The following is a 12683-nucleotide window of genomic DNA, read 5'->3' on the forward strand; positions in this document are numbered from 1 at the left end:
CTGCAGGAGGAAATGATGGCTAAACCCCCTTGATGGCTCTGCTGTAGCTCCCTGGCAATGTGGGCATCTTTTTGGAATTGCAACATGCCCACAGTGTTTGGCACCGTTTCCACGGTGATTTCCAGGGCAGCCCATGCAGCAGAAGGAAGGTGTGCAGAACCCACCCAAGAAAGAGCAGTGAAGGTGCAGAGCTTTGCACCTCTAGAGTGGGCAAGACCTCCCTGCTCTCCAGACAGATCCTGGCTGCGGGGTTGAGAGCCAGCCTGGTTCACACCCACACCTTCACCCGCTGTGAATTCCATAGAACGACAGAATGCTTTGGGTTGGAAGGGACCTTAAAGCCCATCTCGTTCCAATAGACCAGGCAGCTCCAAGCCCCGTCCAACCGGCCTCGAGCACTTCCCGGTCCGGAACCCGCCGGACGCGGCAGAGCCCGCTCGGACCGAAGGACCGGAGCGATGCCCGGCGGGCGCGCACCGGGGCCGGCTCTGCCCGGCGGGGCGGCGTCACGTCGGGGGTCGGGAGGCTCCGTGGCTGCGGTTCCCGGGGCCGGGCCGCCCCTCCCTGCGTGCCTCCCTCCCTGCGTGCCGCCCTCCGCCCGTGGCCGGTGCTGCGCGGCCGGGGCGGTGCGCGGGGGCGCGGCCGGCGGCGGAGCCCGGCCCCGCGGCGGCGGCAGCGGCTCCCCCCGCCCGGCCCGCCCCCCGCCCCGTGACTCGGAGCCTCCCGCGGGCGCGGCGGCTGCCGGGCGGTGTCGTGCGGCCCCCCGCGCCCGTGCGGGGACTATGAAGCACCATGGTGTGGTGTGACCGTGGCGTCCAGATGCTGCTGACCACGGTGGGCGCCTTCGCAGCCTTCAGCCTCATGGCCATCGCCATCGGCACCGACTACTGGCTCTACTCCAGCGCCCACATCTGCAACGGCACCAACATCACGACGGACGAGGCGCAGGGGCCGCCGCGGCGGGCGCGGGGCGATCTCACGCACTCGGGGCTCTGGAGGATCTGCTGCCTCGAAGGTACCGGGGCCGCGCCGGGGAGGGGGGAGCAACTTCCCCGGGGGGACCCGGCTGCGCTCCCGGAGCCGCCGGGCAGCGCCCGGGCAGAGCCCAGCAGGAGCCGGAGCCGGAGCCGCCGGGCTGAGCCCCGCCGGAGCCGGGGCCGGGGCCGGAGCCGCGCCGCTGCCTCGGACACGGCCGAGGAGGAGGATGGCGTTACCGTGGCAACCGGCATCTCCGACATTGCCATGGGAACCGGCGGCGGGATGCGGAGCGCTGCCCAGGGGAGCGCTGCCCAGGGGGGAGACCTCGCTCCGCCACCATCGCCGGGGCTCCGCGGCTTTGGGGGGCTCCTGGCGGGGTCGGGGCTTCGGGTGCCTTGGGGCGCTCCTGAGCCCTGCTGGCTTCGGGGCTGGGTCCCCCCTCCCCCCGGGACTTTGGCTTTAGGAGCTTTGGAGCTCAGCCACAGCTCTCGGGCAGGACAGCGGGAACTCCAGTTCCTCCCAGTCTGCCCTCAGACAGAGACAGCGGCAGCTCGGGTGGAGGGCGTGTTGCCACCGCTCAGGTGCTTCAGTGTGGGCTCGGGGTTCCTCGATCCAGCCCGAGGGTCAGGCTGGAGGGTGGGAGCAATAAAAAGCTGGGTGTTGTAGCGGCTGAGCTGGGCAGCAGGACCCCGCTCCCCGCAGAGGCCGAACATGTGGCTCCGCTCTGAAAATGGAGTTGTGGAGAAGGCGCGGCGGTAACTGCGGGGACAAAGAAGCACATGGGTGCTGCGAGCATTTGGCTGAGCAGGTCGCAAAGCCCAGATGGGAAAGCACATCTGTCACCGAGAGCGCTGGGCTCCGGCCGTGGGAACGCGGCGCATCCCCGGAGAGGAGGGACGTGCGGGGACCGTGGCCACGGTGGCTCTGGGGCCACTCACCTGGTCCGTGCTCTCTGGGATGGGCCAGCAGAGCCTGGAGGTGCTGGAGGAGGAAAGGGAGGGCAGAGGGACGCTGGTGGCTTGTGCCGAGCTGCTCCGTGTGGGGCAGCGGCCCCGCTCCCCCGGGATGCGCTGGGCGGGCGGGCTGCTCCGCTCCCCGCTCCCCCGGCACGGCTCGGCACTCGGCAACTTTGCAAAGCCGGCTTTGTGCTTCATTCCGACTGACAGACGGCTCAGCCCAGGCGAGCCCAGCTCCGGCTCAGAGTCGCAGCTGTGTTTAGATGGGTTTTTTTCTCCCCAGAACAGACTGTGGCGTGGTAGAAAACACCTCATTCTCACGTCTGTTCTCATCTTCTCCTCTAGCTAATGATTTAAGGCTACAGTGTAACATGATTTTTTCTCTTAAAATACCGGATTTGCTACCTAGCAATAGTAGGCATGCATAGAGGAGCTGTAGGAAAAGGAAATATTTTTAGATGCTAAAGAGAGAAAGAATTATTGAAATGTGAAGGTTTATGGGTAATAGCAATGCTTGGCTTTATGACTCTTAAAGGAAATCTAACACTCAGCATGGGCTTTTATGGCACCTGGAAAATAAGGGCTTGCATCTGAGAGCTCCTGAGTTTGCTTGAGAGGTGCTGAGCATCCTCCACTTGAACTGAATCTTGTGATCTTCACTGAGCTTGTTCTAAGTGTCTTCAGCCTCTGTTTTTCATGGAAAATAAGTTTGTTTGTATCTTGCAGGAGTTCCTGAGCTTGTTCAGCTAGGCTGGACCTGTCACCTCTGGGAAAAATCCCTGAGCTTCCCAGTGTCAGGATTTCTGTGTGGTCTCCCAGTAACACCATTCATAGAAGTGCAGCTTTGACTGAAACTGCTGGGATTTCTGCCTCGATTTCACCTGGGCTTAAGCCAGAACTTTGTTTAGGGGAGCTGTGGGGAATGGGCAGAGTGGAGGCAGCTCCCAGCACCAGGGCCGAGCTCCAGCCTGGCTGCACCCCTGGGCAGCAGTGGTGCCCTCCTGGCATCACCAGGGGGTTTGGAGCACTTGCACCCAGGAGCTGTGTGCCAGCGAAGCTCAAACCCCCAACGCTTTGGGGGATAAAAAGGCGTTTCATGGGACACATCAAACCGACAGCAAGGGAGCTGTTCTGCTCAAAATTCAAATGCTCATAATCAAATTATAAAGTTACAATTTTTAAAGTTGTCAAATATGTGCTAAGAATGCCCAATTTGAGAAAGCTGTCATCTGTTCACAGAGCTGAGGAGCAAAGACTACATTCTCTCCTCCTTTTTCAGTATGTTCTGTTTTGTAAGATAAAATCTATAGATACAGTAAATTATTCATGTTTTAAACCATGCCATGGGACTTGGATTTCAACATGGAACCATTCCTTTGTTTTATAAAATAATAAAACCATTTCTAGAAGCTGATTTAAAACAACACTCCCTTGACCATTTCAGAGCCTCGCTCATTTGAAGTGGCTGAGTCCTTTAGTAACCTAAAGGTAATATTGCAATTCTGAGGAGATACATAGCAGGAAAATAGCTTCAGTTGTGGATTTTTATATGTGTTTAAATGGTCAGGCTTCAAACCTATTTTTCGAAATCTTCTGGTGTTTTGGAGAAATAATTGATAAAACCTCCTTAATTTATTTTAATGGTCTTTATTGCCACTTCACTCTTATGTCAAAAAGACAAATCTGAGACACAAATATACAGAATCTGAAAATGCGTTTAACAGCCTCTGAAATTGCTTTTGACATACATAAAGCATTTTGCTGAGCAAATTTCAGGTCAATTGAAATTTCCCAGTAAAATGTTTCTCAGCTCTATCAATTAACCTGTATGCTGGATTATGAACAATCACCTGTTCTGTAGCCCCAGTCCCAAGATTTCAAACAAAATTGCTGAAACAGGATGTAAAAGAATAACCTTATAATTCAATTATCAGGTGCTCCTCAATGTTTTCCTGTTTTTCTTTGAAACAATATTTTACAACAAATTGGCATCGTAATTGGAGTGACACAGCTTAGGGATCAAGCATATTATCTTTGTTTGGAGCTGCAGGGATGAAATCATGTTTCAGCACTAGTAGTTGATACTACTATGGAGCTTAGTCACTCAAGAGGCAGCGTTAATGATCCATCACTCACACTCTTGCCTGTCTAATCCCAATTTTGTTCTCTTTGCGTGTTTGCCAGAGGTGGAGGTAGGAGGTTCATTGAGTGGATTTTAAATGATTGCGCCGTTTCTGCGTGGATTCTTAAAAGTTTTATCCAAGGCAATTGCCTTCGGTGGGAAAGTGAAATAATTCCTGGTGTGGATGTGAGGAACAGAAGTGGCTGAGCCTCTGAAGATGGCCCAGGGCTCCTGGCAAAGCTGGGGTTTGGTTTTCTGGGCCCAAGACAACAACAACAGCTGCAATCTCAGCAGCTGAAGCTAAAATGTCACCAGAGCAGGGAGCCTCTGACAGACCCCCCGTGCAGCCAATCAACCTGAGACCTGCACCCCAGCCCACAAATTCACAAGAAGAGCAAACCAGCCCCATTTTGGGTGCCTGCTGTTCTGTCCCATGTCCACACTTGAGGGCTGTCAGCATCTCTGGATCCCTGGGTGCAGAGCAGGGTCCTGCAAGCCCAGCAGATGCTGGGTCCTGTGAGTGACCATCCTGTGGTCAGCCTAAGCCCAGAAAGGGAGATTGAACTACTCTGACTTCCTATGGGAAATGTGCAGCACAGCTTCCTAAGCCTCACACGGTCTTACTCACGAGGAGGATCTGATTAAAATATTTGCCTAGGAAAAAACAATGTTAAAAACACCACTTTATCCACTGAAACTGCTTATCTTGGTGAACAATCGTGCTGAAGTTAATAGGACAGCTCACAATAGAGCGCTCTGCAGGCTCTGTGACATCAAGATAGGAAATCAAGTAATGTACTTGTAATTTAAATTTATTCAAAGAGTATTTTATTAAACACTTCAGCACATGAATCTCTTTGAACCCATTGTGTCTACTGCTTTTAGTATTCCCTGTTTGCCATTTACTTTTCAAGTGGTGCAATTGGCTGTTTAATTCACGTGGGCCCACGTGTCCTTCCTGGAACATTTATAATGGGCAGGAAGGATGGAGTAAATAATTTCGGTTTTGAAAACTTGCACAAATGCACATTTGCACAATTATTTGCAAGTCTTCCAGCTTGGATGGATGCACACAAACACGGGAGCTGCGGCGCCCGCATGCGCCGCTTCCATGGATACTCCTGAAAACAAAATAAAAATGCTTATACCAATGTTTGAGGCAAGCAAATAAAGGCAGACTGCTGTCCATCAGCACTGCAAATTCATGGCTCATCCGAAAAGAATGAATATTCCTTAGTATTCTCCAAGCACAGCTATGAAGCTCCAGCACCACCACTGTTTGTAATAAACTGAATACAATGCAGACTTTTTATTCCAGTGCTGTGGCCAAAGTGTTATTTGGTGTAGAGCAAATGTTAAATCCCTCTAAGATCAGACATGACCTGCCTTGGAGGTTGTGTCCACAGGCACATTAAGAGGTGGTTGCTCTTCTCAGTGTGTGCAGGCACATGAGCCTGTGCTCACACTGTGAAAGAAAAGTGGTTGCAAATGGAGAATACCCAAATGGGTGTCTCTGCTCTGAAAAACTTATTTTGTGATGCTGTAGCCTGTTTTTAGGACAATATATACATATAATTGCACTCCTGAAGAGTGAGCTTTCATCCATGAATCTTTCAACACAAACATGAACCCATCAGTGAAGGACTCTGCTGGGGTGCAGACCATGTTGGCACTCTTTCATTCCATACATCCTGCTCATACCATGTTTGCCTTGGTAAAACACACGCTCTTGAGAAGGTCCATGTGCTTTACCCACTGTTTTTAAGAGCAATTCTTAGCACTCCACTGTCAGCTCTGCTCCCCTGGCTGAAGCAGAGCAGTTTTGCTGGCAACTGATGGAGTGATTTTTTTTTAACACCCTCTTTAGGTTAATTTTTTTTTTTTTCAGAAGCATTCAATTTGTTAGAGTTTCTGAATTTGGAGCTGCCTTTATGGACACAGAGTTCAGTCCCTTTGAAATATTGTCCATTGTATAAAATACTTAAAAATACTGACAATTTGGTGCTGGAGGATCTGCCAGCAGAAGATGGGTTAAGGTATTATCTATTCTCAAATGAAAAAAAAAAAAAAAAAAAGCATGTGTCTCCTCAATGCACTTCTTTGAACATTTATACAGAGACTCTCAAATGATCTTATTGATGTCACAAAACATCCCTTCTTCCCTGCCCTATGAAACAAGGATCTGAAGCTAATTGACTGAATATATGTCACTTTAATGAATTAATTTGCTTTCTTGAACTTGATCTACTCTATAGCCAGTAGGGAGCTATCAGGCTACATGAAGGTTTTGGTTTTTCCTCCCTGGCTCTCAGCATGTCAGATATCCCAGTGCAAAACTTAGATCCCAAAGACTCTGTGCATTAGTGATGCTCCCCCAAGGCTGCAGGCCAATGAAAGCACATTTGTAATCCAGCTGTAAAGCTCTTTTCTACTGTGCAGGATGCAATGTGGAGGACATTAATCTCACCTGGGTTTCAGGATTGTTCTGGGGAGGTTTCAGAAATGTTTTGTGAAGAGTCAAGGAGGCGTTGGGTTGTACACACAGGATCCTCGTGGCTGTGTTGTGCTGCAGTTACTGTTTTATTCTGTATATAGTTACACTGCGTGTTCTGAGGACTTGACAGATGGCATTTGTGGTAGGATCTGTCAGAGCCATAGTAACTCATTTTGGGGTTTGTGGGGACCTTTGCAATGATGTAATGCAGTCTTTGGGCTTTGTCCAGCAGCTGTTACCTTTGTGGGCTTTTATTGCTCTTTTTAGATACTTCCAGGGCTTGCCCTTCCTTCTGGCAGCTCTACTGACCCACACCAGTGTAAACTGGTGAAACAAGTCAATACAACAAAGTATTTTTTTTGCTCCTGTGAAATTTCAGCACAGTGATTATTCCTCCAGAACACCCTGTGCCATTTTCTGGGTCACACAGTGTCACCTCGGCTCAGGTCGTGCTGTCTCACCTGTAGCTTCAGTCAGTCTTGCCAGGTACAAAACACCTCATAAGAAACTCAGGGGAAGGGGAGTGTACCTGATGTCTCCATCCTCTAGTCTTGTGTATTTTTGCAGAAACAGAGCAAAAAAGGAACAAATATTAGGAAGAGAAGCGAGTGCTTTCATCTCATCTCTAATTCCTTTGAGGAGGTAGGAGTACTTAGATACTGAGTGTAATCTGAAGTCTGTTATTAACACCTCTCAGCTCCCAGATATTTAGTTGGTGTCTCTGTGGTTTATGTGCTAAAGAGCAGCAATTTCTGTGGAATTTCTGTATCCCCAAACTGAAAATGGAGAGGAAGGAGGAGGAGGATGATGATGATGGGCTTGTGACTCTGGGCTTTGGTAGATTTCCTGCTTGAGCTGGGGCCAGTTGCTTTATCTTCCTGCCCCTGACTAGGAGGGATAACTGTGCTTCCTTTCCACCCACTTCCCTCTCATTCTAATAATAAAATGGAAACGAAGATGTGGAGAAACTGGGACACGGCGCGAGGGCTGCCCAGCTCGGGGAAGAGGCAGGAACGCGGCTTTAGCTGGGTCTGAAGCATTCTGCTTGCAACTTATGTTTTATACATGCAATATTTGGTGTTTAAGCATGTCTTCCTTGAGGGACAGGATTAAGTCTGATTCTCCACCTACGTGAAGTTAACTGCTTTCTAGGAAGGCGGTGGAATTATGCCAATATGAAGCCAATATAAGAGAAGGGATCGCAGATTTGTCCCTTCAATTGGACCTTTTCCTGCTGGTCCTTCTTTCCTGAGCCAAAACTCATCTCAGGAAATAAATCAAACTATCAAACTGAAAAACTGGTCCTGCTTCCAAACATTACTTGGTGCTTATCTTCATTATAGATTTCTGTTTACTGGTATTTATTATGTCTCAGACTTATGGTTCAGCATCCAAATTCTTCCCAACAGATGGCAAGGCAGGATGCACAGGAGTAGTAAAATAAACAGGATAAATGCACAACTGCCCATATGTCTGAGAGGCTGATACACATTTATGACTTCAGAACAAAAGGGTGTTTGCAGCAGACAGCATCAGTGCTGGGCAGGACTTCATGGGTTTTTCTGCCTTGTTCTGAAGCCTCTCACTTTTTCAGTGGGTTTTGATCAGTTAAATTGCAATATATTTTCTCCTCCCTCTTCTACTCCCAGATAGCTTTTTCCCTTAGTTATTTGTCTCCCCTCCTGAAGTACATCAGCTCATTTTATCTTCAACATTTTAACATGGAAGGTGGCTCTGTCCTGGACTTCAGCTCATATTTTTTCTTTCAGTGTGGTTGTGACTCTTTTGAGGAGCACACAGAGATGCTGGGGACCACAGCAACATTTGAGGCTCTCTCTGTATTGAGATTTATCATAATATTAATGACAAGCAGCTTCTCTAGTATCTCAAAATAGCAAGCCTCCGGGCAAGCTGCCTGCAGGATGGATAGCCCAGCCTAGACAGACTTTGCTAGATTTCCCTTCAGGTCTGGGGGCATTTTTGCCAGTTGTTGCATGCTGGGAGTCAAATGCAGTGGGAGCGTTGGAGCAGTTCTTGATTTAGCCTGGCAGATAGTCCAGCCCCTCTTCCTCCTCCTTCCCGTGGCATCCTGTCATCTCAGCATCTTTGTTCTCTTCCTCTTTTTTCCTCCCCTTGCCAAAATGTTGTAACCTTCCTTCTGCTAAAGACATACCTTTGAAATCAGCTCTTCAGTGGCAGTGCATGAGTTCTTCCCTAGAAAATAAGTAGATACTGCTCTAGGTAGAAAATTAAGATTTTTTAATTCTCTTGTTAACTTTTGACCATCTCTGTGCCATCCTGCCAATGAAAAACCTGTAATCACTTACGTGTACAAAGGTATAGTCTGGGTTCTCTTTTTCTCTACCTGTTTTACTTGTTTCCCAGGGTTTATCCAGGCTCCTGCCTACTTAACAAATAGCCCTGTAAATTCTTCTTCAATAGAATTGAGTCATTTCTTGTCAAATGTAATCCATGAAGGAATGATAGATTATAAACACACAGTTATGGTATGAAGAGATGGGTGAAGGGAGAGCACGTTATGGAATTACAGTATTTCCTGTACCAATTGCCAAGCCCTGATACAAATTAACCTCTTTTATTGTTCTTTTTCAAGCATTCCGCCTTTTAATTGCTGTTTTGGAATTGTGCCACTTAGTTGTGCCCTTTGAATGTTTCTCACTTAGCCAGTCCTGTTAGCTTGGTAATGCCAAATGTTTCTGAGATATTCAGAAGCACTGAACATCCCCTGCCCGTGGGAGAGGGACCCAGCTCAGGCAGGAATTAGCACCCTTGTTTAGCTGCCAGGGTTTTTTGGTTTTTTTTTCAGATTAAGTTAATAACCATTTTTAAGTCACTGCCAATTCTCTACCGGGCTTTCAGATCAGTTGTCTCCCATTTATACTTTTTAAATGATGCAGTTTTGTGTGGAATATGGATGACTGGATGTTTTCTCCTGTCCAAATATATAGCATTCAATAACACTGGGGTTGTTATTGTCTTCCTTGCCTCCCAGAGGCACAGTTTATCTCTTGGTGCTGCAAGGCATTAAAAAGGAGCCATGGCATGTCGCAATTATGGCTTGAAATAGGATCTTGCCAGAGGAACATTGCCTAAATGTAATCAAATCTAAACTGTAACTTATAGCAAATACCTATCAGAGCTGTGCACACCTATCTCGCTGGCTATCAGTGATAGCTGATAGCAAGGCACTGGGTGATTGTGTTGGAAGAATTGTCATGCTGTTGGGGTTTTTTAGAGCTCAGCCCCCAGCATTCAGCTGCCTGCAAGCAAATGAAATAACGAACTCTCAGTGCTGGAAGATCTTGTGACTATTTAGGCTGAGCTTTCAAAGGTACCCAGATATGAAAGTTTGTGATACTCCTCCGTGCATGACTCACTAATGGCAGTAGTGGGCTTTAATCATCTTTGTCCAGTGGATATTCTAAATTCAAGTAAGCCACAGCAATGGTCCTTTACATAATGCATATATTTTAATGCAAAATTCGCTAGACTTGGTTTCTTTGTGTGTTGGATTGGTTTTGGCCAGATGATGAAACAGCAAGTTGCATTGTCACATCACATTTTCATCCACGAGGATTGTGAACAGGGTTGAATCCCTCAAATTCACTGAACAGAGCCCTGTTACTGGAGCCAGTGAAGCCAATAGCCCAAAATGGATTGTTAAACTCCAGATATGGCTCTGCTGAGTGTGGGAAGGTGACTTGCAGGCAGATGTGAACTACCAAAACTTCGGGAATTTGATTTCCACTGCAGAAGGAGAGCCCCAGACTCTGCTTCCTCCCAGATTTAACATCCCCTGTTGCCACTCTGCCACCTGAGGTACACCTGACTGAAGGCAGGTTACTCTGTGCAGCTGGAGCTCAGGACTATTTCAACTGGGTTTTATTAGGGGAACTGTTGGAAAATGTCAGGATCAAGCAGAGCTCTCCTAAACATGATAAAACATCAATTATTAAATCTGGGAGCTCAGTAGCAGTTTGGAAATGTTTCTTACAACCGAGTTGCTAACCCAAACCAGTTGGGTCCTTACCCTCATCCTTCTGCCAGCCAGCAGGGGCTCAGTTATTGCCATGACAGTGATTTGGGGGTCACCAGAGTGCTCTTTGCAGACAGACTGACCCCTTCCAGATGGAGCAGTGGGACACGGACAGCCCCAGTCCAAAAGCCCCTCTGCACACACTGAACCCAGGCCAATGAACATAGCAAGGGGCTGAGTTTCTTGGCTCATGCTTGGAGCTGCTTGGATGTTCCCACCTTGTGTTTGGATCAGAGCTGGTCCACATCCCCCCAGCTCTGCCCACTGTGAAAACACATTTCTGTCTGTAGACAAAAGATGCTCCAAGACTGCAAGCAGACTCTCCAAAGGGTGAGGCTTCTGACCTCTATCCAACCTTACACTGCACTGAGAGTCAGCCAAATTTCCTTTTTTAAGTTACTTGGGTGTTTCAAAACATATTTATCCCAGACTATGCCAGTACCTGCTCACTGTGAGGTTAAACATCCTGTGGGCTGCTCCAGAGGATGGGAAGCTTTTCTCCTTTGCTCTGCACATTTTGCTCTGCTCTTGTCCTTGCCTTTAGCACTGACAAACGCAGACGGTTCCGAGGTGCTTTGGGATCCTTAAAGATGCAGGACCTGAAATAAAGCATGTAGCATTTAGGAATGATGTTCACAGCACCACTTCTAATTACAGCCGTTCGAACAATTCATTTGCAGTGTCCCGCTATGGTTGTGCTTATTAAAACAGAATCCTCTTTATAGTTTGGTAGCAAATTAAGAGGGGAAAAACACAGCTATCCTGTTCCATCCATGCCTTTGAAAGAGGTTTACCTTCATAATTTGCTTTCTAGGGATATTTCCCTTGTTTTCACTTGTGCTCCTGGTCTGAGTTTTTAATGACTTACTTGGTGTCTCTTGGTAGCCATTTCCCAGTGACCTTTTTGCTCATTTTATTTTAATTTCTGTGTATAAATGGCAGCGTTCTAGCTGGAGACATTCTTTGGGCACAGCACAAAAACCCCATAGGGAAGGAAAAACAGGCCAGGAATTTTCCACCTGAATTTTAAGCATTAACCCTGGGCTTTGGCCACACAAAGAGCCAGCACGCTCAGCTCACACGCCAGAGCTGGACCCTGCTCCAGGATCAGGGCCAGACCTGGGCAGCAGGACCTCACCATCAGCATCTCCAGGCTTCAGCACTGGATGCAGCTTCTCCCACAGGTTGTCCCCTTTTCTGGCATGACTGCTGTGCCCCGGGAGGGCTGAGCAAGTGCTTGCAGCTGGCCAGAATATGGGCACACAGCTCCTAATGCTGATTTTATAGCATTAATGTGCACCTGTTTTGGTGGCCAACTGGCACCGTGCTCAGCCTAAAATGTCTGTGTAAGCTCTGTATTAAAAGAGGCATAAGAATTAGCATGTATCAAACATGTCATTAGACACGTGCCTGGTAGACATAATGCAGGATAATGAATATGATCACAAGAATAAATTAATAACCGAAAATATTTTTTATACGTGTGCACACTTAAAACAGGGTAGGAACTAAGTGACACTTGTGTCACCAGTTTATAATTAAAATGCAGTGCTTGAATGGAAATGTAAGCTTCAATTAGCCAGCACGACCCTGCTTCCGGCTTTACTTCCCACTGAAAAGCAACGATAACAAGCTCACATTTATTATCAGAGTTTTTCCTGGAGCTGTGCACTGAAACATGCTCACATCTGAGCCCTTTCACTGAAGACATTTTTTCGCTTCAGCAGTTTGGCATGCCATACAAAGGCTCTCTGATTTTTAGTGATGTTCACCTCCTCTTACATAAAAATGTTTTCTGTGCATATTATTTGGTTTTAGTTAAAGTCCAGGTGCAGGGGTTACTGAAGAACCAAAGGGATGGCTCATCACAGAGCACAATGGGTAATTATTGCTGGGCTTCACTGTATGCACAGACAAATCCTTTCTTGGAGCTCAGCATTGTGGCTGTGAGAAAGAAAATACCTACGATCCAGCCCAAAGCCCTACAAGGATAAGAATAGATCCGGTGGGAGATGCTTTGCCCATTTCATTTTTAACTCTCTCGAGGGACAGAGCTTCACAGTTTTGTTTAGAGAC

The 12683-nt window shown here is 47.9% G+C and overlaps 1 protein-coding gene across 1 annotated transcript in view; it reads left to right on the top strand.

Annotated features, from left to right (window-relative positions):
- Window positions 1-633: 633 nt before the first annotated feature.
- CACNG4 (calcium voltage-gated channel auxiliary subunit gamma 4) overlaps window positions 634-12683 on the top strand; it is a 44441-nt gene continuing 32391 nt past the window's right edge. Inside the window, exon 1 of the mRNA XM_064395264.1 lies at window positions 634-1015. Within this exon, the coding sequence (XP_064251334.1) occupies window positions 793-1015 (223 nt within the window). The 5' untranslated portion in view covers window positions 634-792. The remainder of the gene's footprint in view (window positions 1016-12683) is intronic.

This window comes from Passer domesticus, chromosome 20 (assembly GCF_036417665.1).
Source record: "Passer domesticus isolate bPasDom1 chromosome 20, bPasDom1.hap1, whole genome shotgun sequence".
Taxonomy (NCBI): Eukaryota; Metazoa; Chordata; class Aves; order Passeriformes; family Passeridae; genus Passer; species Passer domesticus.